This window comes from Mobula birostris, chromosome 19 (genome assembly GCF_030028105.1).
Source record: "Mobula birostris isolate sMobBir1 chromosome 19, sMobBir1.hap1, whole genome shotgun sequence".
NCBI lineage: Eukaryota > Metazoa > Chordata > Chondrichthyes > Myliobatiformes > Myliobatidae > Mobula > Mobula birostris.
The window spans coordinates 22,318,002-22,341,059 of NC_092388.1; the positions used below are offsets into that span (position 1 = coordinate 22,318,002).

Consider the following 23,058-nt stretch of genomic DNA (forward strand, 5'->3'; position numbering starts at 1 on the left):
AAAGTGAAACCAAGCAAGATAGATGACAACAAGGCTTCGCTGGCAGATAGGCTCAATGCTATCTATGCTCGCATTGACAGTCAAAACATGGAGGAAGCTTCATAAACCCTCAAACCCCAATGAGTCTACGATTCCAGTCACTGAGCCAATATGAGAGCATTCTTTAGGAGTGTGAACCCACAGATGGGGTACCTGGCCGAGTACTAAAAACCTGTGCTGATCAACTATCTGGAGTGTTCAGTGATATCTTTAACTTCACACTTCCGCAGTCTGAGATCCCATGCAGGCTTCAATTCTACTAATGACTAAAAAGAATGTGGTAATCTTCCTCAATCTGGCTGAATGGTACCACAATAACAACCTCTTACTCAATGTCAGCAAGACCAAGGAACTGATTATTGACTTCAAGAGGAGGAAACTGGAGGTCCATGAGCCAGTTCTCATTGGGGGATCAGAAGTGGAGAGGGTCAGCAATGTTAAATTCCTCTGTGTTATCATTTCAGAGGATCTGTCCTAGGCCCAACACATTTAAGTGTCATTACAACCTATGGTGGTGCCGCTACTTTCTTAGAAATTCGTGAAGATTCGGCATCTCATCTAAAACTTTGACAAACTTCTGTTTATGTGTGGTGGAGAGTATATTATCTGGTTGCATCATGGCCTGGTGTGGAAATACCAATGCACTTGAATGGAAAATCCGACACAAAAAAGTTGATACAGCATAGTCCGTCATCGGTAAAGCCCTCCCCAGCACTGAGCAGATCTACACATTGCATTGTCACAGGACAGCAACATTGATCATCAAGGACCCCCACCATCCAGGCCATACTCTATTCTCACTGCTGCCATTAGGAAGGTGGTACAGAGGGAATAACTTCACTCAATTTCACTCGCCCCATTACTGAACACATCCCACAACATATAAACTCATTTTCAAGGACACTTCATCTTATGTTTTCGATATCTATTGCTTATTTATTATTATTATTTTGTTTTTCTCTTTTGTATTTGCACAGTTTATCTTTTGCACATTGGTATTTTGTCCGTCCTGTTGGGTGTGGTCTTTCACTGATTCTATTGGGTTTCACGGATTTACTGTGTATGCCCACAAGAAAACAAATCTCAGGGTTGTTTATGGTTACATTTATTATCAAAGTACATATACTTTGAACAAGAATTAAGTAGGGCACCTGTGATCAGCAGTAACTGTGTTCCCGACAAATCATATAACATGATGTGGTCTTCTATTTTTTTTAACAAATACAGGAGTTGTGGGATGGAGAAATGTCTATCAAAGAGGTGTATAGCCCTCCTTCCTTCTGCTAGCCTGCTGGTCACCCTCGGGCAGGTGTACTACCTACTTAGCTCCCCCCCCCCCCACCCACCCATGATCAGGATCACATGAAGCCACAGCAGGTGGTGGATGGTCATATCAGCAGTTGGCGCATATCACAAGTCCTGGTGATGCCACTACTGAAACCAAACCATCTCTGAAGAGCAGCGCTAATGGCTGGGGTCACCTGTCTCCTAAAGACTCTACCCAGAAAGTGGCAATGGCAAACCACTTCTGAAGAGGAATTTGCCAAGAACAGTCATGGTCATGGAAAAACCACGACTGCCCACGTAATACGACACAGCACACAATGACAACGATGACAGCAGGAAAATTGTATCAATGGAGTGCCAGGGTTTTGTCTGGATTGCTGTTCTAAAAGTTGCAATTTAATTTGGGTTAGGAGTATAAGTGAGTTAAAGACACGTTTGCTTAAAAGGTAAAGAATGGGTTATTGAAATATATGGCAATAGTTTGTACCTTTGTTCATCATCTGGACGCTTAATCAAGTTGAAGAGAATATGCAGAAGCTGGTCTCTTTCTTTGGGTTCCGGATGGAGGCAAGCAGTACACAGGATTAGGGGAATTAACTCCTAAATTGGGGAGGGGAAACAAAAAGAAATGATAAATAGTGGGCAATATAGCATATGTGTTGTTTGTTAAAAACTTTACAGAAATATTGCCATTAGTTCAGTCTGCAGGTCCTCTATGTACAGTGTTTGGGTTGTAGAGTTCTTGCAACTTATTAAAATTATTCTGAATATTATCAGTTGCAACAATGAGGTGTCTATGCATAGGAGTGACTGATCTTTCTACGTGCACTACAATTGTTTATATTAATTATTGTTGTTCCTTTCCACAACTTGTGGCACATCGAGCGGCAATCTTGCCATTTCTTTAGCATTTTTGTTTGTTTTTTTAACCACTGCACCACTGGCTGGCATATTATTAGTTGCTCTCTTTTATTCACTTACCCTTACAACGGAGTTTGCTGAAGCATTACTATTATACCTTATTAGATCCCTGCAGCATCCACTTATTTCTCTGTCTTCTGAGTTCCAGTAACACTACAATGGCATCCCATAGTCCACAAAGAGTGCACTTCTGACATTTCCTCCTATTCAATCTATTCACTCATCCCAACTCCAAATTGGTTTTCTAAAAAAGTTACAACTCATAATTTTAGCCATAACAATTCCCTTAGAACAGAAATAAGTCTGAATTTCTTTAGCCAGAGAGTGGTGAATCAGTGAAATTACCACAGACAACTGTGGAAGCTAAGACACTAGGCATATTCAAAGCGGAAGTTGGTAGGTTCTTGATTAGTATGGGCGCCAAAGGTTAGAGAGGAGTCAACCATGATGAAATGTTGGAGAAGATTTGATGGGCTATAAGGCCTTATTCTGCTCCTCTGTCTTATGGTTTATCTAAGGTCATGTATATGAACAGATTATCCATACAATTAAGGCTTTTGTCTCCATCAGTCTTTTTTGAAATGTATTACTTTCATCAGACTTATTGGGCTCCAGGGCCACTTTGCTGTAGTAATGAGAGACTGCTGTTTTGACTGTTGAACAAGATGTTAAAATTCATCAGGCCCAAATAGGTGCAAAGAATGCCACTGTGGTATTCCTCCATAACTTGTAAAATTTCTCCTGGTCGATAGACATTTTCCTCAACCAAGATCAGCATAACAGATTTACAATCCATCTACTTCACATGGTTTATGGGAATCATACTAAGCAAATAGAAGCTACATGCTCTGTGTTGGAGCAGTGTTTCACCATGGGAAGCTTTTCCCAGCACCATTCCATTCTGAGGCAGGCTGCAATAATAACATTTTCACAGGTTGCTTGGTCCCAGGCATAACTATCAGCTTCTGTTTCTTTACTCTAGAGTTCTTTCCAATCTCCAAATATCACTATATATGCCTTGCTTCTCTTTGAAAGTAGTGAGCAGTTCTAGAGAGTGGACTTTTAGACAGACATCTTAAAAGAAATATGCAAAAAAGGACATATTGGAAAGTGCAGAACATCTGAGAGCAATTTGAATCACACATGCTAAGCAACAGAGGAGCATCAACACATTTCTAGAAGCAAAATAGCTTCCAAAATTCGCAAACCACACACTGCCCAATAATATAAGTGTATTTAAATTAAGTTTGGAATAGAATGTTTATTGTAGACTTTATGAATAACATAGGCTTAAACCTATGGTTTTAGTTGCCACAGCTCAAAATCACACATTTCACAGCATGTGAGCATGATCAAGGCTATAAATATGATGGCAAATAATTCAGCATTCTATCTCAGTCTGTATTAAGCAGCTGAACTGTACATCTATCATTAGAATTTCCCTACCTTTCTCCTACATGGGAATGTATGTTGACTGTAACTAAAAAAAACCATCTCCATCGTAAATATCTCCCATTGTTCAAATGCAGATTTGCCTGCCAAACTTTAATTCCCATTTACCCTAGCCAGGTCAGTTCTCAAACCATTGAAATCTTAAAAGCTTAATTTTCTATTCAACATTTGCTTTGTTAATACAAGGGGCTCTCAATGCTTTTAGCTTTGCTGCTATTGTAGTGGCACTGCATTATACTTGCCTAAATCACACAATATTCCCCACTTCCTCCTCTTCTCCCTCCTCCCATGGTGTAGAGGCCAAAAGCAAATTTGTTTTTGTAATCATGGTTTTCAACAAGTAACCCTTTAATGTTTAGATCTTGAGAAAAGAAGAACTTTATATGAGTCTTCAAAGTTTTAACTAATGGCCACTATTAAAATCAATACAATTAGCTCCCTCATTCATACTTCCAAAAAAAATAGGAATGATTAAGGGCTGCATATCATGACCACATTTAACTGAAGCAAAACTAATTTGTATAAAATATACTTCTATTGACCTTTTAATTCAACTGCTTCTGAAGTGTGTTGCTGCTAAGTCAGCACAATAAAATGACTTGGCAGTTACTCAACCAGTTGTCAAATTTGATAACCCCAATACATCTTGACGCAAAACTATGGGTGATTTCTTGCAAAGGCACTGTTCGTTAAGCATAGCTGCTGCTTCAAACATTTAATAATAGTAACTTATTTAGAGAGCACTTTTCATACAAACTACGTACTTAACAAATCTAACAGTCTTCCAAGTTTGCAGAAGCCTTGCTTACGTTCGGCTTCATCCCCAGTCTGGACAAAACAGAGGCCTTATTTCAGCCTGCTCTTGCATCCGCTGTTGTGCCAGCTTTCATCATCATCGAAGGCACAACACTGAGGGCAGGAAAGGAATTTAAGTACCCCACAGTGTCATCTCCAGTGATGATTCCATAAGACCATAACACATAAAAGCAGAATTAGGCCATTCAGCCCATCGAGTCTGCTCCAACATTCCATCATCTCATGGCTGATCCCAGACCCCACTCAATCTCGTACACCTGCCCTATCACCATATTCCTTGGATAAAGAAATCAACACCACGACCTGCAAGGCTAGTCAGAGCCTAGGCTGCCTGTGATCACATGTACTAAGCCAGCACAATATCCGGGTGTCCACTCAGATCAACCTGTACAAGAATGTTGTCCTCACTAGCTTACCAAATGGTCATGAAATGTGAACCGTGTACAAAAGGCAATTCAAACTGGAGTGCTTCCACATGTGCATTTACTGGCATGACTGTATCACAAACCTGGAACTCCTCAACAGGGCAAAGACTACAGTATTGAAGTCATGATCCTGAAAGCACAACTTCTTTGAACTGGACAAGTTATACATATGGAGGATTCCAGACTCCCAGCAGCTGCTCTATGGTCAGTTATCACAGAGAAGCAGAAACCGTGGTAGACCTCGTAAGAGAAAGAAAGATTGTGAAAGCTAGCGCTGCTTTTAGTGGGCCTGTTCCCTGGTATCTGGAACATAGAGCACGAGACAGAACTGGTTGGTGCACCTTGATTAAACTTTCTCACAGCAACTTGGAAGATAGGCACCATATGGACCTGGAGACTGCCCAACAGGAAAGGAAAGCAGAAGCAAAAGCTATGCCCACGTAATCAGGACAACTCCCTTGTGCTCACAGTGAATGTCGATACTGTTCAAGAATTAGCCTCTAGAGTCACCTCCAAACACATATCAGATGAGCTGCATAAACACAATCGTTGTCGTCAAAATCAAAGGATAGTCAACAGTCACTCTCCCAAGATGTTCTCTCACCATTTCCCAAAAGACACTCAAAACAAGATTTTTAAACTGATAGTTCTGTTCTTGAAGATGACACTTAAAGGAAGAGGTGTATTATTTGTTTTGGGAGGCAACAAGAACTAGCACACTTTTGTTTTATAAAGGTACCACCAATTACAAATTTGATAGCATGGAAACAAATGATGCTTATTCTTTATATCTGAATCAACAACTTGACCCAGAAAATGATTTGACTTATTTCTATTGCAAGATAAAAAATGTGTATAACCTCGTAGCAATCTGCTATTCACTTAAAACTTGAAAAATTTCTAAGTGGTTAAACTGTAAATTGCAATCTAATTAAAAGGCAATCAATTTATCCTGAGACTTCTCATAGCCGAGGATCCTATTTTTTCTTGATGTTGGTAGTGTATTGCTTCCTGAGAAGCAAATGTTGTTGTAAATCTTACATTTGGATATGCATCGAATTTGTAAATGCACAAAGCTGGGTATACTATGAAAGTTTGAACTTGTCTGTCTTTGCAGCTTTGATAATTTTGGTGTGTGGCCCAGAAGCAATTTTATCAATTTCTCTCCAAAAAATTATACAGCGTCTTCAAAAGATATGCAAATCTAAAATCAAGTCATCTATGTAATATTTTAGAGTGTGATATTGGTCCACAAAAGATTATTTTACATGTGGTCTTTTAAATCAGAATTAGGTTTATTATCACTGAGGGTCATGTTAGAATTTGTTGTTGTTTTGCAGCAGTGCAGCGCAAGACATATAAATTACTACAAGTTACGAAAAATAATTAGTGCAAAAGAAACAAACATTCTCTTTTCTGACCCATGCAAGACCTGCTTGGGAGCCACCGACCAGTCAAGAGCACGCAAATCATTTTAAGCAGCATTCCCTCAAAACCGTTTGCATATTGAAGGACCTCAGCAGAAGTGTCTCTGTCTTGCTCAGCAAACTGCCTAGTGCTTGGCAGGCCTTCCATAGAGACTATTTGCTTCACACCTATATATAAAAAAATGTTAAGGCTTGGCACTGCAGGTTTTCAGCTTGTTGTAGACACAGGTGAGGATGAGGATTTCTGTGTTTGAATTCAGCCAAGAGTCTGACTAGTTTTAGAACTTCAAACTTTATACAGGGAACCATCACTGGAGATGATACTGCCTCGATACTTGAGGTGATCCACATTTTTCCACTTTGAACAGACGTGTGGTGCAGAGCAATGAAATTAACAAAAAACAGAATCAAGACGTCCAATTTACCGATATTGACCATGTTTTGAAACAGTTTGATGCTCAAGCCGTAAACCTCAATTACCCAGGCAATAATGCAGGCACAATTCCAATATGCCTGCAGCTCAATAATGTAATCATGCCCAAACAAGCTCCATTTAAGTCAATGATAGGAATTATGAAGCCTGGTTCTTTTCAAGAGGAAGAAAAAAACATCCTCACCAATCAACCAGTTATTTCAAATACATTAACAATTCTCATCCTGGAGCCCCTTTTGACCATCTGTTCAGCTTATTGGTCTTTTTTCATTCTTGGCAGGACAAAGTCTCTTTTACTCAGTAATTTAGTTGGATATACATCATCACCTCACCCGATCCCTACACACCCCTTAGCCATCCTTTTCACATTCAAAATTAGGTTTTTAAATCCCATATTATTTAGTGCTTTTCACTTCTGATCCCCACTCCTACCTCTTCTTTTTAAGCTAATTATTCCAAATCACCAGATTTCCAGATGAAGCTGAAAGTAAGTACTGGTAGAGCTGATACTGTGCAAGAAACTATTCAATGGTGGAATAGTGGACAGGGATTTTGTATAAAGCTTTATTAGGCTTAGCCAAATAAGTATTTTATTATATTTAGGATTTGACTGGTATTAGGATTTCATTATTTTATTTACCATTCAAGTCAAACTAATGATCTAATCAGCTCCCAAGCTAAACAAATGGAAGTTACTTATTTAAATTCTGGGAATCCTGAAATTGATTTCATGGCTCTGTGAATAGTTGATAAGGTTAAGCCAGGATGCACATATTTACTGCAATTCAAGGTGGTGCAATGGCACACTAGTAGAGTTACTACCTCCAGTGATCCCAGTTCAGTCCTGACACTTTCAGTGTAAGCTTTACACATTCTCCATAACTATCTGTTTTTTATTTCTTCTACGGTTGGTGGTCAATGTTTTAGATGTATAAATGTAAAAAAGGAGAAATTGCTCCCATTTATTTTCCACCAGTTGGATTTTGTGGTGTTAGAAGTGTGCAAAACTTGGCCAAAACCATTAGTACTGGTGCCATCTGGTGGTAAACATCATAGCCACATGAATACAGAAAATAATTCTGAGCAGTAACTTTAAAAAAAAGTCAATTGAAAGAGTGTTGGTGTATTAATAGAAATAACATCCAATAGATGGGAAAGTCCGTCAGGCTGGCACCACTGAAGTCCTAAGTATGCAGGCTTATCAGAGCTTCACTCTATCACCTTTCAAATCAAAGAAAAATTCAAATTCTCTTGTACTTTACAGAGCACTGTGAACGTGTTCCTAACCCCAACCCACCAATGACCTTATAGACACGTCGAAAGTTATGAGGAGCAGAGATAAGGTGGATGGTAACAATCTTTTCCGCAGGGGAGTCCAAAACCACTGGGTATAGATTTAGGGTGAGAAAGGAAAATTTACAAAATGTACAAAAGTCTTGGGCACATATACAGTGCCTTAAAAAATATTCAGCCCCTAGCCCATTATTCACATGAATGAGTATTACAGCCAGAGATTTTGATCAATGTAACTGAGGAATTGTTATTTGTGAATGATATGCTCTTTTTTTCCCCCCACAGTAGACCCCAAAATACAGGGAAAATTGTAAAGTATTAGAAATTAAAAATTCAAAAACTGAACTTTCAGCAGATCAAAAATATTCATCTCCCTTTGCTCAGCACGTAGTTGAACCACTTCTTGCAACTACTACAGCCAGTAGTCTTTTTGGATAAGTCTCTATCAGCTTTGCAAGATTTGCCTATTTCTACTTGTACAATTGCTCAAGCTGTGCCAGGTTAGTTGAGGAGCAGTGGTGGTACAGCAATCTTGAGGTCTTGCCAGAGATGTTCGATCGGGTTAAGGTCAGGACTCTGGCTGGGTCACTCAAGTACATCAATTTTCTTTATTCAAAGCTACCCCCTGTTTGCTCTGGCAGTGTCCTTTGGGTCGTTGTCCTGCTGAAAGACAAACTTCTATTCCAGTTTAAGCTTTCTGGCAGAAGCTAGCAGGTTTTTATCCAGGATCTCTCTGTATTTAGCAACATTCATCTTCCTATCAACCTTGACCAGATTTCCAGTCTCTGCTGCTGAAAAGTAACCCCACAGCATGATACTACTTCTACCGTACCTTACAGTAGGGATGGTGTTACCTGGTTGATGCACAGTATTAAATTTATGCCACAAGTACCACTAAAAAAAAATCTTTGTCCTTAAAGACTTTGTAAAGCATCACTTAGAAAATATTGCAAAATGTGGAAGGTCTTGTGGTTGGATGAGAATGAAGTGGAATTTTTGACCTCAACACTAAGCAGTACGTGTGGTGTAAATCTAATACTGTGCATAGGCTAGGTAACACCATCCATACTGTAGAACATAGTGGAGGTAGCATCATGCTGTGGAGATGCTTTTCAGCAGTAGGGACTAGAAATCCGGTCAGGATTGATAGGAAGATGAATACTGAGAGATCCTGGATAAAAACTTGCTAGCCTCTGCCATTAAGCTGGGGAAAAAGTTCATCTTTCAGAACAACCCAAAGCACACTGCCAGAACGACTATGGAGTGGCTTCAAATGAAGAAAATTGATGTCCTTGAGTGGCCCAAAGTCCTAATCATAACCTGATCGAACATCTCTGGCAAGCCCTCAGAATTGCCGTCCACCGTTGCTGCCAAATGATTTAGCACAGGTTGAGTAATTTTGCAAATTGGAATGACCAGATCTTGAGATCTTGCCAGAGATCTTTTATGAGATTTATCCTAAAAGACTACTGGCTGAAATAGCTGGGAGAAGTGGTTCAAGTGAGTACTGAGCAAAGGGGAATGAAAACTTTTGAGCTGGTGACATATCAGTTTTTGAATTTTTAGTTTTTCACGTTTTACAGTTTTCCCTGTTTTTGGGCTCTACTGTGGGGGAAAAAAAAGCATGCGATTCACAAATAAGATTTCTCAGTTAAATTGATCACAAAACCCCGGTGGTAATGCTCATTTATGTGAACAAAGGGTTGGGGCTGAATACTTTTTCAAGACACTGTATATAGCCAGGTTGCCCAAGATTTTTGCACAGTACTGTAAAAGCAACCTGAGGGACAACTTCATATGGAGCAAGCTGCCAGACAAAGTGGTTGAGGTAGGTACAATAATATCATTTAAGCAACACTTGGATACGTACATTGAGGAGCAGGCTTACAGGGATATTGGCTGAGCAAAGGCATTTGCGATTCGTTGGGTGGGCACTGTGGTCAGCACTAGATTGGTTGGGCCAAAGGGTCTTAAACTTGTGTGGTATTGCTCTATAACTCTAGCTCTTGACGTTATAGACAGATTTTTGAAAAAAGAATTAGGGCTCTCTTACAACTGCATTCATATTTATTAAATTATTTTCCTGACTATTGAAGTAACTTGCTATCTCCAATTGTGGCTCATGCATGTCTCCCTCTATAAGGTGAACAAAAGAAAACCCGCAATGGGAGTCAGTGATCTGCACTGAATAATTCCATGAAGTGTCTCTCTGTGTGCACGTGCCCATGCAGCAAATGATGAGCGCTGCTTCTGATGATCATGTATTGTGCTAGTTAAGTCATGTTAATCTAGATAAACTAAGGTCCCTATTGAGAATCAAAGTCATCATTATGTACCATTCGCACACTATCCAGTGATATTACACTAAGCAATTAAAAAAAAAGAGGCTGCAAAACAAAAATTGAAATAGCTTCATAAACTTAGAGAGAATTAGTTTTAACCTTATGTCAGAATGTATTGGTAAAGTTACAGCTAAAAATTCCTACAATTTGCACTGGGATCTTCATTATTGTGCACTGATGAGTTCCGTTATTGGCTACAGTCAGTCTCTAACTGCTGTCCAGTTGTCCACTGCACACAAAGCTAATACAGCTTCAGTTTATGGTTACTGATCAGTTGACAGTGGTTGTGCTTCATTAATGTTTTTTGCTTCTATTCAAAGAACGGGCAACAGGATGAAATCCTTATCTTTGGAACCAGAAGATGCAGAAAATCACAATACTGTGTGAGCATTTCAGCAAGAGTGGATACTACATTCATAGTTTTTAAAACCTTTTACTGCAAACATGTCAATTTAACTTTGAGTAACTTGCATTTATTTGGTTATTACTAACTACAGGCAAAACCAGTGTCATTGATCATACTGTGCAGCCTCAGTCCTATAAAGACAAACACATTTAAGACCAGCATTTCAATTAATGCATGATATCTCAGCATGCTCACCCTTTCAGTTCCTCTTTGCCAAGTCTTACCATTTGGTGAATTTCATCTTCATATTCCTCCCCACAAAGCAAATCACCTCATTTGTCCAAATTAAACCAACTGATTGTTGGCAGCAACTGAAGGCAGCATCTGTGGAGGGAGAAACAGAGTTAAAGTTTCAGGCCAATATGAAACCTTAACTGTTTCTTCACAGATGCTGCCCGTCTTGCTGAGTAGTTTCAGAATTTTTTTTTATTTTCATTTCGCATTTCTAGCATCTGTTTTCTTTTGCTCTTTGACTTCAAATACTGGATTATCATTAGGAATTCACATGCTCTGTTGACAGTCCTTATTTTGGTTAAACTACACTTCTTAATTTAGAGTAGTCTGTAATTCAATTTGTGGTCTATGACAAGACAGATCATTTACCTGCATTAAAAGCAGTCAGCACTACTATAGAACCTTATCATATCTGTTACTTTTTGCCTTACAACCAACTTCCAGCCGAGCTTTACATTTTCTTTCTCATAAATGTTACTAACAAACTTCTTGTGGAGGAAACAAACATGTTGAAAATGTACATATGCTTCTGCATACATTTACATTTCTTTTATTAAATCATTTGATTTCTCCAAGAAAGCCATTCCACAGACAAATATTTGGGCATTTGGCCTCCATTTGATTCATTTTCCTCTTTTCATGACATTTAACACCATTAAGTTCTGCACAACTATTTCTAGATCCAAGGTAACTTGAAGACTGCTGCGAGAGCCTCTGCAACTATAATTCTTAATACCATTAGAAATCTGGAATGCACATCAACTGTGTCCATTGTCTTTTCAGGTTATTTTGAACCTTTTATGTACTACCAGTGCCTTGGCTTTAGTTATCACATTCAAGTGCTCCAACTTCTCTCAAATTCTTTTTATCTCATTATGAAATGTGCCTCTGTAGAGCACTTTACCCTTTATTGTTTTTGCTTATTTTTTCCTCTTGCTTTAATTTGGTTTTCTCATGATCACATGATGGAACACAGGTAGGAGATGGAACATTAGTAGGCCATTAGGCCTCCTCTTGCCTGCCCTGCCAATTGTGATGATCATGGCTAATCTATGCTGGCCCAAGTACTTTTTTGTGCCATTTACTCACATTCTTCAAATTCTTGACCTTTCAGATACTAATCTATCTCCTCCTTAAATGTACCTAATGATCTACATCCACTAGCACTAGGGCAGAGAATTCCTGAGATTTACTATCCTCTGAAAAAAGAAATTTCTGTACACTTCAGTTTTAAATGTTTGACCTCTTATTTTGTAACTTTCCTGGATTATTGATGATACACCAACCCAGTTAATGTTTTTGCTTCGTCACTTGGCATTAACAAGTACCAACACACTAAAGCTCCAAGGAAAATCATGAGGCAAAAAAGCCACTTACAAAAAAAAAAAGTGTTCAATCCAGAGCAGGGGTTCCCAGCCATTTTTATGCCATGGACCAACACCATCAAGCAAGGATTCTGTGGACTCCAGGTTGGGAACCACTCATCAAGAGAGCTATTTAGTATTACCTCTAAAGACATTTCTGTAATATGTTATACACTAAGCTATGCTTCTTTTGAAGAGCTTTAGACCAGGTTATATTTAAAAATCATAACTGAAAGGAACAAAAGCTTGTTTAGAAATACACGTTTGTACACAAGGATAGGAACAATGAAGCACTGTCCAGATGCAATGATCTGACACTTCTATATTTGTGCTGAGCATGCAGCTTGTCAGCCTGCACAGGTGAACTAAGTCACAATCTTCAACAGGTAAAAAGAATAGCACGGCTTCTATTTTTAAACCCTTAAAATTTTCTTGCCATATCTATCTAAACAAGTAGAGTAACTTGTTGAATAATAGTTGTAACTCTATAGATAGAAGTTAATTGTTAAAGTGGAAGCAGACAATGATGGATAAAACAAAGGTGTACAATTGCAATTTGAGGTTGAACAGGGCGCTCAAGTTATTTAGGCTAATTAAGGGTTGTAATGATATGGATGCAATGCTGGGAAAACAAGAAGGATAAAGGTGACTGAAATAAATCAAAGGGAATCATTTCTTGCTCTTACAACATTATTAACCAAGACCATTTCTGATTCATTCCAGATACTGGCTAAATACATCCTTCCCAACTATTTAATATCCGTTGTAGATAACTATATTTTTGTGCACATTTAATATTGTCTGATTAATTTTTATCACACAAAATGATTTAACTGGTAAATGCATTTTATTCTATAAGTTAGATTTGTTTTTTTTTAAGTAAAGCAATCTATTAAAAGGCTAAAGACAGTGAAATGAATTTATGCTTTCAATTGCAAACATCACAATATTAATAAAATTAAATAGGTTAGCCTGCTTTAAGAGTTATAGCAACACAAAACAGCAGCAACATCAGATGAAATCTTTTTAATACCTTGTGGTCTTATCCACTCACCTGGCACAGATGCACCACTCTCTAGGATCAGAGATGCAAGTATAAACATAAGAATATTGCAGAAAATGACTAAATGTATTGTTTCAACAAAAAATAAGATGTACTCTAAAATTTGAAATATTTAAACTGAAAAAGAAAATTATAGTGTACCAAAATTTTCCAGAAATATGATAAAGTGCATCTTACTTCTCGTTTTGCCAGAAGTACATTTGGTACTATGTGTGGAAGACAGCGTCCCAACATTAGCATCACACACTGTTCACTATCTGCTATTCGTGAAACCTAGATACAGAAAACACATTTTACTATCACCACAGTCCTAATACCAAGTTCCTGAAAATAAAAATAAACAATGGCCACTATCATAAACAAAGACATTTTAAATTACATTTTCAGTTCCACTCATCCACTTCTCAATTTCCAATTAACACTATTTGTGACATTAAGCTCCCAATTAAAGCTCTATGAACTATGTACTCATCGATTAAATGCATATAAAAATCAGTTTCTTTAACATGCTTCAAGTACCTTCTTTTTCACAATTAGAAATTGTTAGAACCTTCATTTACTTTTAGTGTACATAATACAATCCAATAGTAGAGCTTGTTGGCTACACTCAGTGGTATCATAGCTAAGACATAAACCAACTTCTCCCACTGAATGAGGTCTTGCAGCAGTCCAAAGGAGAAGTTATTCTGATTCAGTTTACAACTGAGACAAGTTCCCCTGTCTAGATAGAGCAAATGTGGAAATCACCATTGGCTGTGTGCACATTCACAAGAATGATTGCTTCTTCAGCTCTTTTAGTTTGGGAAACGATCAACGTTAAGTACTAGATACAAGAGTTGTAACGTGAAGATATTTCTTCAGTATATTGAGAAAATGATCTTGGAATTCTAAATCGACTGCATTGATCTGCAAATTTATAACTGGATTATGAAAGTTAAAAAGCTATGACAAATTTTCAAAATTAACATTAATTGAAAATTCCCCTTAATGTCAAGATTAATGTTCAGTGAAAACTCGGCATAGGGTGCAATTTACATATAGATTACTGATCAGCTCGAAAATTAACATGCATGTAAATTAGCATCTGTAGGAAGAGGTGCAGTCGACGTTTCAGGCCGAGACCCTTCGTCAGGACTAACTGAAGGAAGAGCGAGTAATGGATTTGAAAGTTGGAGGGGGAGAGGGAGATCCAAAATGATAGGAGAAGACAGGAGGGGGAGGGATGGAGCCAAGAGCTGGACAGGTGATAGGCAAAAGGGGATACGAGAGGATCATGGGACAGGAGGTCCGGGAAGAAAGACAAGGGGGGGGGGGGGGCCCAGAGGATGGGCAAAAGGTATATTCTCTTCCTAGAGATGCTGCCTGCTGCGTTCACCAGCAACTTTGATGTGTGTTGCTTGAATTTCCAGCATCTGCAGAATTCCTGTTGTCTGCATGTAAATTAGATCTGCATAGTAGCAGAGATTCTGCATCTACTATACTTTCGCTCAATCAACTACATGGGTAGACCATGCAATGGAAATGGGGGGGAAAAAATGATTATTTTGCATGGAAGCTTAACTTTGCACAATCCTCCTTGCAATCAATGAAAATCAAATTTCCTGCATGCAAGGACAAAATGTCAAATAAAACAGACTGTGATCAGAGTTGAAGGGCATCAATTGCATTCATTCTGTCATGGTCTTGTCCAGACCCAGCAAGTCATTGGCTCAGATTCTGTGCAGATCAGCTGGTCATGGTACTTACTGACATCTTTAGCCTCTTCCTATTCCAATCCACAATTCTAACATGCTTTAAAAAGACCACTGAGCAAAGTAGCAGCAGATGAATAGTGTAGGGAAGTGTATGGTCATGCACTTTAGTTGAAGGAATGAAGGCATAGATTACCTTCTGAATGCGGAGCAAATGTAGAAATTGGAGGTGCCAAGGGACTTCGGAATCCAAGTGCAAGATTCCCTCAAGGTTAACTTGCAGGTTGAGTCAATATTAAAGGAGGGAAATGCAATGTTAGCATTCATTTCAAGAGGACTTTTAAGACATTGGCAAGAGAACAGTAGGCCTGTTGTGAGTAGTTTCAGGGAGGACAAGTCATTGGGTATATTTAGAGTGGAGGTTGATAAGTTATCATTAGTAAAGGTGTCAAAGGTTACAGGAAGAAGGCAGGAGAACAGGGTTGAGAGGTAAAACAAATCAGTCAAGATCGAATGGTGAAGACTCAATGGGCCAACTGGCCTAATTCTGTTTCTATGCCTTGTGGTAATTCTGCTCACTGGATGGGTCATCTCTACTGTTTCAGTGTTATCTTACCTTACCTGCTTCTGGACTTGTGACTATTTACGGGACTGCCTTTAGACTGAATGGAAATCGTAAATCAAGTTGTCATTTGTTTCCTGTTCACTATCTCTTAGTATTTTAACTTATTACTTATTGCAGCTTAAGTTTATTTAATGTTTACGAATTATTTAAATCAGCCTAATTAATGTTTCTGAATAAGACACTGAACAATGTTATAAAGCACTTTGAGGCTTGACAACAGTAGTGTTGCACCATAGCCACTAATGAGAGGAGGAGAAGGTGACAGTCTTCAAGCTAAATCCAGCTTGAGTTAGCCCCAAAATGTGATACAGCAGATTCCCTTAGTAACTGTCAAGGAGAGTTACCAACAAAAGATGCTTAAAATTAGAAAATCGGCTGAAAAAAAGGAAGACAACATATTGCACATAATGCACGCACAGCTGGAGAGAGATACAGCACAGAAATTGGCCCTTGGTTTATAAATTCAATGCCAATTTATGATAATCTTATTTACATTGTCCTGACAATGTCAACTCCCCCTCCCAAAATTTTATCCCTCACTTACACATCGTAACAATTCACACTGGACAATTAAACTATCAATCCACATCTTTGGAATCTGTCAAGTAACTCAAGCAGCTGGAGGCAACCCACGCTGTCACAGGAAAAAGATGCAAACTTCCCAAACTGTACGTAAAGTCAGGATTGAATACAGGTGTTGCGAGACAGTGACTCTCCTCACTGTGCTATTGTTATTTCAAATTGATAATCCACAATGAAGCAATGCTTTCTTTTTCGCATCTACAAACTTTTATAGGCCGTGTAGTTTTAGATTCAAAGTAATATCTACATTTTAAAATACTGATCAGATGATTCACTTAGGAGCCATCTTGTATCTTATCTTCAGAGAGCCAAGATGAGCAAATAGGAAAGTCAGCGGAAGAAAATTGGTGAAACGAACAAGTAGCCATATGGATAACCCTGACCCCACTTTCCCATTCACTCAATAGTTATAGAAGGCAACTTGTGGGATTTTTACATCATTTGAATAACTTCTGCTAGTTCGGAGCCTGAAGCAGAGATGAAACTACATGCAATGTGGAAGAAAAAAAAACAAACATTAAAAGTATGCATGCACAATTTTAGGGCATTAGGTTACATTCACATGTTGACTGACTGCATCATAGAAAAATCTAAAACAGAAGGAAATTCAGTTTAGGTTTATACTAAGTGTGCCAATTTTATTCAGGAGGTTACCTCTGCACCTAAACGACTGTCAGTGGCCATCCGACAAAAAGATAGCAGTGCTTGATGAAATGCAGGTGATAATGCCCTATAAAGAGATCAGAAACATTTTGAAATTAAATAGTATTACAGTTTTCTGTTCAACTTAAACATTTTATGTAGACAAATATGCTGTCTATATTTTGTACACCTCTCAACTCTGAAGCACAACTGAAGAACAACCAAAACCTTAGAGGTAGAGATGGCAATGTGATGGAAGGAGAATCCAGTTGTCATGAAAAAACTACTTAGCAAAAAAATGAAATGTTCTTTACGCTTGTTTATATTATGACAGTACAATCCCTTTCCAAAATTATTTTTTGTTTGCTTACCCTGCTCAAAGGCTTTACCGCATGTTAGACAATTTATTAACATATGCCTTTCTGGTCACCAAAGGATTAAAATAACCATTGAAATGAGGAAAAATGGACATTGTTGTCAATTTGAACCAATGTCGGGAGCTTGCAATATACAAGTACAGTCGGCCTTCACTAATCCGACTACCTGTAATCCGGTTCCTTCGATAATCTGGCACAGATTTCAAATTTTCCACGCAACTGTAATTTCAAATTTCTCGGGCCACCGTACCAATCTGCTGCACATTGTTTTGGTTGCGCTAGATCTGTTCATGTGTTGGCGCGCTCTTGTAAGCACAGACAGGCGATTCCTGCTTGTTTTCCTGTATTTAATATCATTGGCTCTTTTTTTTTTTAACCCCAATTATGGGTCCAGTGAGTAAAGGAAATGCACCTTGTGCTATGAAGCGAAAGTACCACACATTATTCATTAAAGATAAGGTTGAACTCTTGAAAAAACTGGACAGTGGTGCATTGGTGAAAAGCTTGTGACCATATAAAGAAACCAGAATGAAAAACTGCTGCATTTTAAATGTCTCACTTTAGAAGCGGAAGTGCTCAACTTTTCTGTATAAGTTAATTCCTGTACATTTACCTGTACCCTTTATTTTATCTGTGCCTGTACAGTATATTACCTTATTAAAATTACACTTGCTACTCATTCAATATTTCTGTTTCATTATTATCTAACTTGTACTGATTTATATGATATCTTAAAGGTATGATGAGGCAGTTAGCTATTGCTTAGTGTGATCCTTCTGTAATTTGGCATTTTCACTAATCCGGTACTCCTCAGGTCCCAATGCTGCCGGATTAGTGAAGGTCGATATGTATGGCTAATTGTCTGTGAAGTTCCCTAGGCACATTAAGAAATCATAAGGAGGATAATGGCATCTTAATCAAAGGAGTAAACCTCCAGTACTGACTGAGCATGATGAAGTAGATTAACAGAAGACAAGGTACAATACCCCACTACAACATTCTCTTAACAACACTGGTGAACTGGAAAGAAAGCTTGTTTTACTCCAATCCGAAGATCTTAAAGACCTTATGAGAAGGAGGCAACAAATGAGTGACTATGTGATGATAGTAACACAGGAAAGAAAGAATCTTCAATGGCATCTAAGAGCTCAACAGAACAGGATCTGGTCATTACAGAATCTAATAATTAGAAGTTTAGTTTAAGACAATGAAATATCCTAGTGATTTGACCCATGGGGAGTTAAGTCAAATGCAGGCAATTCCATATTCCCCTATACTTAATAGGATCAGTACCAATAACTGGGATGCCACACAGTAAGTGAAGTGGAAATTTAATTCCTTACCAAACCCTGGAATAGCACAAGAACCTGGGACTACTGAAAGTCATAGAAGTGATCAAAATCTGGCACTAAAAAAAAAAACACAACAAAGGGAAGCCACAAATCTGTCTGAGACTGATCACTCAGTGCCTTGATTTGGAATTTCAAGGAAACCACATACTGTGGTTTATTTGCCAATGGTTGATCTTTAAAACAAATGTGAATTCACATAACAACTTAGGTTTTGTACACCACTGAATTTGCAAGCTGTGGGTCTCCATACAAGATGCTCATCATCTGCTACTGTAATTGCTTAATGTGCATTTGCAGCATCATTTGATTGTTTGAAATCCAAGCCTACAAATTATTCTGCACAAGAATAATATATTTAAAGGCAATAGTTTTGCTGACCACATTAAAATGTTCACTGAACCTGAGAATTCAAAGTAAACCACATTAACATAAGGTTATTTCTACCAGCCAACTACAAGTTGCAAAAATCGAGGTACATTTTCAAAAATCATTGCACTCAACACACAATTAAAGGGAGGATGATATATTCTTCTTCCTTGGGGCCTCAATGACTTTTTTTAAAATTGGAAAAGCATGTTAGCACTATTTATACCTCTAAATACTGCTAAATATCCTTAAAAAAAGTTTATTTATTTTATATAAAACTTCAGACCAAAATAATTCAGTCCATAAACGTTTCTTTCTGATAATGATGAAAGCTCATTTGGGCCTCATGAAATTTACTGATTTTCACTTTCAATTATATTACAAATGGAAGCAAAACAAAATCCCACTTCTCTTCCTCAAATCAACTTGGCTCTGTACTTCACTCACTATGAAAGATAATCTAATTACAATCCAACAGGCCAAGTGGCTAATGCATGGCTAAAAAACAAAATTTCACTTTTCCTATCACCACCCTTCTATTGGTACACCTCTCGAAAAAGCCCAGTGCCATACTGAAGTATTAGAAACATAGAAAATAGGTGGAGTAGGCCATTCGGCCCTTCGAGCCTGCCATTCAGTATGATCATGGCTGATCATCCAACTCAGAACCCTGTACCTGCCTTCCCTCCATACCCCCTCATCCCTTTAGCCACAAGGGCCATATCTAACTCCCTCTTAAATATAGCCAATGAACTGGCCTCAACGGTTTCCTGTGGCAGAGAATTCCACAGATTCACCACTCTCTGTGTGAAGAAGTTTTTCCTAATCTCGGTCCTAAAAGGCTTCCCCTTTATCCTCAAACTGTGACCCCTCGTTCTGGATTTCCCCAACATTGGGAACAATCTTCCTGCATCTAGCCTGTCCAATCCCTTTAGGATTTTATATGTTTCAATAAGATCCCCCCTCAATCTTCCAAATTCCAATGAGTACAAGCCCAGTTCATCCAGTCTTTCTTCATATGAAAGTCCTGCCATCCCAGGAATCAATCCTTCTTTGTACTCCCTCTATGGCAAGGATGTCTTTCCTCAGATTAGGGGACCAAAACTGCACACAATATTCCAGGTGTGGTCTCACCAAGGCCTTGTACAACTGCAGTAGTACCTCCCTGCTCCTGTACTCGAATCCTCTCGCTATAAATGCCAGCATACCATTTGCGTTTTTCACCGCCTGCTACATCTGCATGCCCACTTTCAATGACTGGTGTATAATGACACCCAGGTCTCATTGCACCTCCCCTTTTCCTAATCGGCCACCATTCAGATAATAATCTGTTTTCCTGTTTTTGCCACCAAAGTGGATAACCTCACATTTATCCACATTAAATTGCATCTGCCATGAATGTGCCCACTCATCTAACCTATCCAAGTCACCCTGCATCCTCTTAGCATCCTCCCCACAGCTAACACTGCCACCCAGCTTCGTGTCATCCGCAAAGTTGGAGATGCTGCATTTAATTCCCTGATCTAAGTCATTAATATATATTGTAAACAACTGGGGTCCCAGCACTGAGCCTTGCGGTACCCCACTAGTCAGTGCCTGTCATTCTGAAAAGGTCCCGTTTATTCACACTCTTTGCTTCCTGTCTGCCAACCAATTCTCTATCCACAACAATACCTTACTCTCAATACCGTGTGCTTTAAGTTTGCACACTAAATCTCCTGCGTGGGACCTTGTCAAAAGCCTTTTGAAAATCCAAATATACCACATCCACTGGTTCTCCCCTATCCACTCTACTAGTCACAATACAAATTTAAGACCGATGATCTCTTATTGATTCAATCTATAAAATCCTGCATATTTTATAGAAATTGTTTGGAAAAGAGTCAGAATAAAACTCAAAAGTAGACTTCAAATACAAACAATACATGCAAAATTTTGTGATGACATTCAGAAAGAACAGATTTATAGTTCAGCTTCAAATTAAACTTGATTAAGCACTTTATAAGAAGCCTTATCTAATAATAGGTGGTAAACCAATAAATATGTGGTAATTTGCCATAGAAAACGAATCAACATAAAACCTATTTTTATAAAAAAGTCATGCTCATATGACACGAGCAGAATTAGGCCATTGGGCCCATTGAATCTGCTCCACCATTTCATCATGGCTGATCCAATTTTCCTCTAAGCCCCATCTCCTGCCTCCCCTCTGCATCCCTTCATGCGCTGACCAATCAAGAATCTATCAACCTCTGCTTTAAATATACGTGAAGACTTGGCCTACACAGCTGCCTGTTGCAAAAACACTTCCACAGATTCATCATTCTCTGGCTAAAGAAATTCATCCTCATCTCCATTCTAAAAGGATGTCCCCCTGTTCTGAGGCTGTGTCCTCTGGTTTTAGACTCTCCCATCATAGGAATCACATCCTCTCTATTAAGAACTTTCACCATTCAATGGGTTTTAATGAGGTCACCCCTCATTCTTCTGAATTATAGTCATACTTTATTAATTCTGGGGGAAATTGGTTTTCGTTACAGTTGCTCCATAAATAATAAATAGTAATAGAACCATAAATAGTTAAATAATTCTGGTGCATATAGGCCCAGAGCCATCACCCTGCTCTTCAGATGACAGGCCATTCAATCCTGGAATAATTTTCACAAACCTCCTTTGAACCCTCTCCAGTTTCCAGCACATCCTTTCTAAGAGGCCCAAAATTGCTCACCATACCTCAAGTGAGGCCCCACCAATGCTTTGTAAAGCCTCAACATTACATCCTTGCATTTATATTTTAGTCCTCTTGAAATAAATGCTAATATTTGCCTTCCTCACCACAGATTCAACCTGCAAATTACCCATTAGGGAATCCTGCCCAAGGACTCCCAAGTCCCTTTGCACATCAGTTTTTTTTTTGTATTTTCTCTTCATTTGGAAAATAGTTAACCCTTTCATTTGTTCCTATCGAAGTGCATGACCATACACTTCCCAACATTGTATTCCATCTGCTATTTCTCTGCCCATTCTCCTGATCTGTCCAAGTCCTTCTGTAGCCTCTCTACTTCCTCAAAACTGCCTGCCCCTCTACCTATCTTCATATCATTTACAAACTTTGCAACAAGCCATTCACATCATCCAAATTATTGACATACAACCTAAAAAGAAGTGGTCACACCACAGACCCCTGTCAACCAGAAAAAGCTCCCTTTATTCCCACTCTTTGCCTCCTGCCAATCAGCCACCACTTCATTCATGCTAGAATAAAAGCAAGTGGTCGTATGAAAATCCACTTTGACTTGGGAATAATAATTGATCTCTGCTACCTCCTATTACTTTCTAATTACTCAACATATACAACAGTGACTAACCTGTTTGGCTTATTGAACTGTATAGGTTCATGTGAATGGACTGTAGTTAATTCAGTTTCTTTTTTGTCATGTGGGGTTAGTGTTGTCATCGTACTTGGAGCAACAGAGTGAACTTTAGAATCTTTGTTAGTGTTCATTGGGCAAGAAGTGTTCATGTCCTCCTTCTCCGGATTGCAGAGATCGTTTTCAAAGCTTCGTACATCCAGATACTCCCCACTATCTGTTGGTTTAACCTGAGGCACTTGTTCTAATGTACTGGGTGGAACTGTTGTCCTTTCAGGTGCAGCTGCTATAGCAGTCAAATTCTGTTGCTTGAGCACTTCTATTTCACTGTTACAAGTAAAAGAAATTCAGTTAAATTCACAATACTTTATCTCCCTTTCGATTTCAAATTACTTCTAATGTTAGCCACCATTATAAAAATGGACATATAATAGCGTGAGGATTAAATGCTCCTCGCTCATGGCAGAAACATACGCTGAACCTCAACAGATATTTGAATTCAACTGGTGATAAAAATGAAAAATTTAGACCGAGACAAATTGAAACAGCA

The 23,058-nt window shown here is 38.6% G+C and overlaps 1 protein-coding gene across 7 annotated transcripts in view; it reads right to left on the reverse strand.

The window, feature by feature from the left end:
- Window positions 1-23,058, reverse strand: part of relch (RAB11 binding and LisH domain, coiled-coil and HEAT repeat containing) — a 99,950-nt gene that overhangs the window by 40,007 nt on the left and 36,885 nt on the right. For 3 of the 7 annotated variants that reach the window (XR_011889728.1, XM_072283334.1, XM_072283333.1), the window contains exons 8-12: window positions 22,506-22,835; window positions 17,055-17,130; window positions 13,680-13,775; window positions 13,494-13,514; window positions 1,814-1,926 (exon numbers count right to left, since the gene is read on the reverse strand). Coding sequence is in view for 6 of the 7 variants with exons in the window: in XM_072283334.1 (XP_072139435.1) it covers window positions 1,814-1,926; window positions 13,494-13,514; window positions 13,680-13,775; window positions 17,055-17,130; window positions 22,506-22,835 (636 nt within the window). In the remaining variant the exon portion in view is untranslated. Of the gene's footprint in view, window positions 1-1,813; window positions 1,927-11,065; window positions 11,132-13,493; window positions 13,515-13,679; window positions 13,776-17,054; window positions 17,131-22,505; window positions 22,836-23,058 lie in introns of those variants that run through there. The other 4 variants (XM_072283340.1, XM_072283336.1, XM_072283335.1 and 1 more) reach the window with 2 other exon arrangements.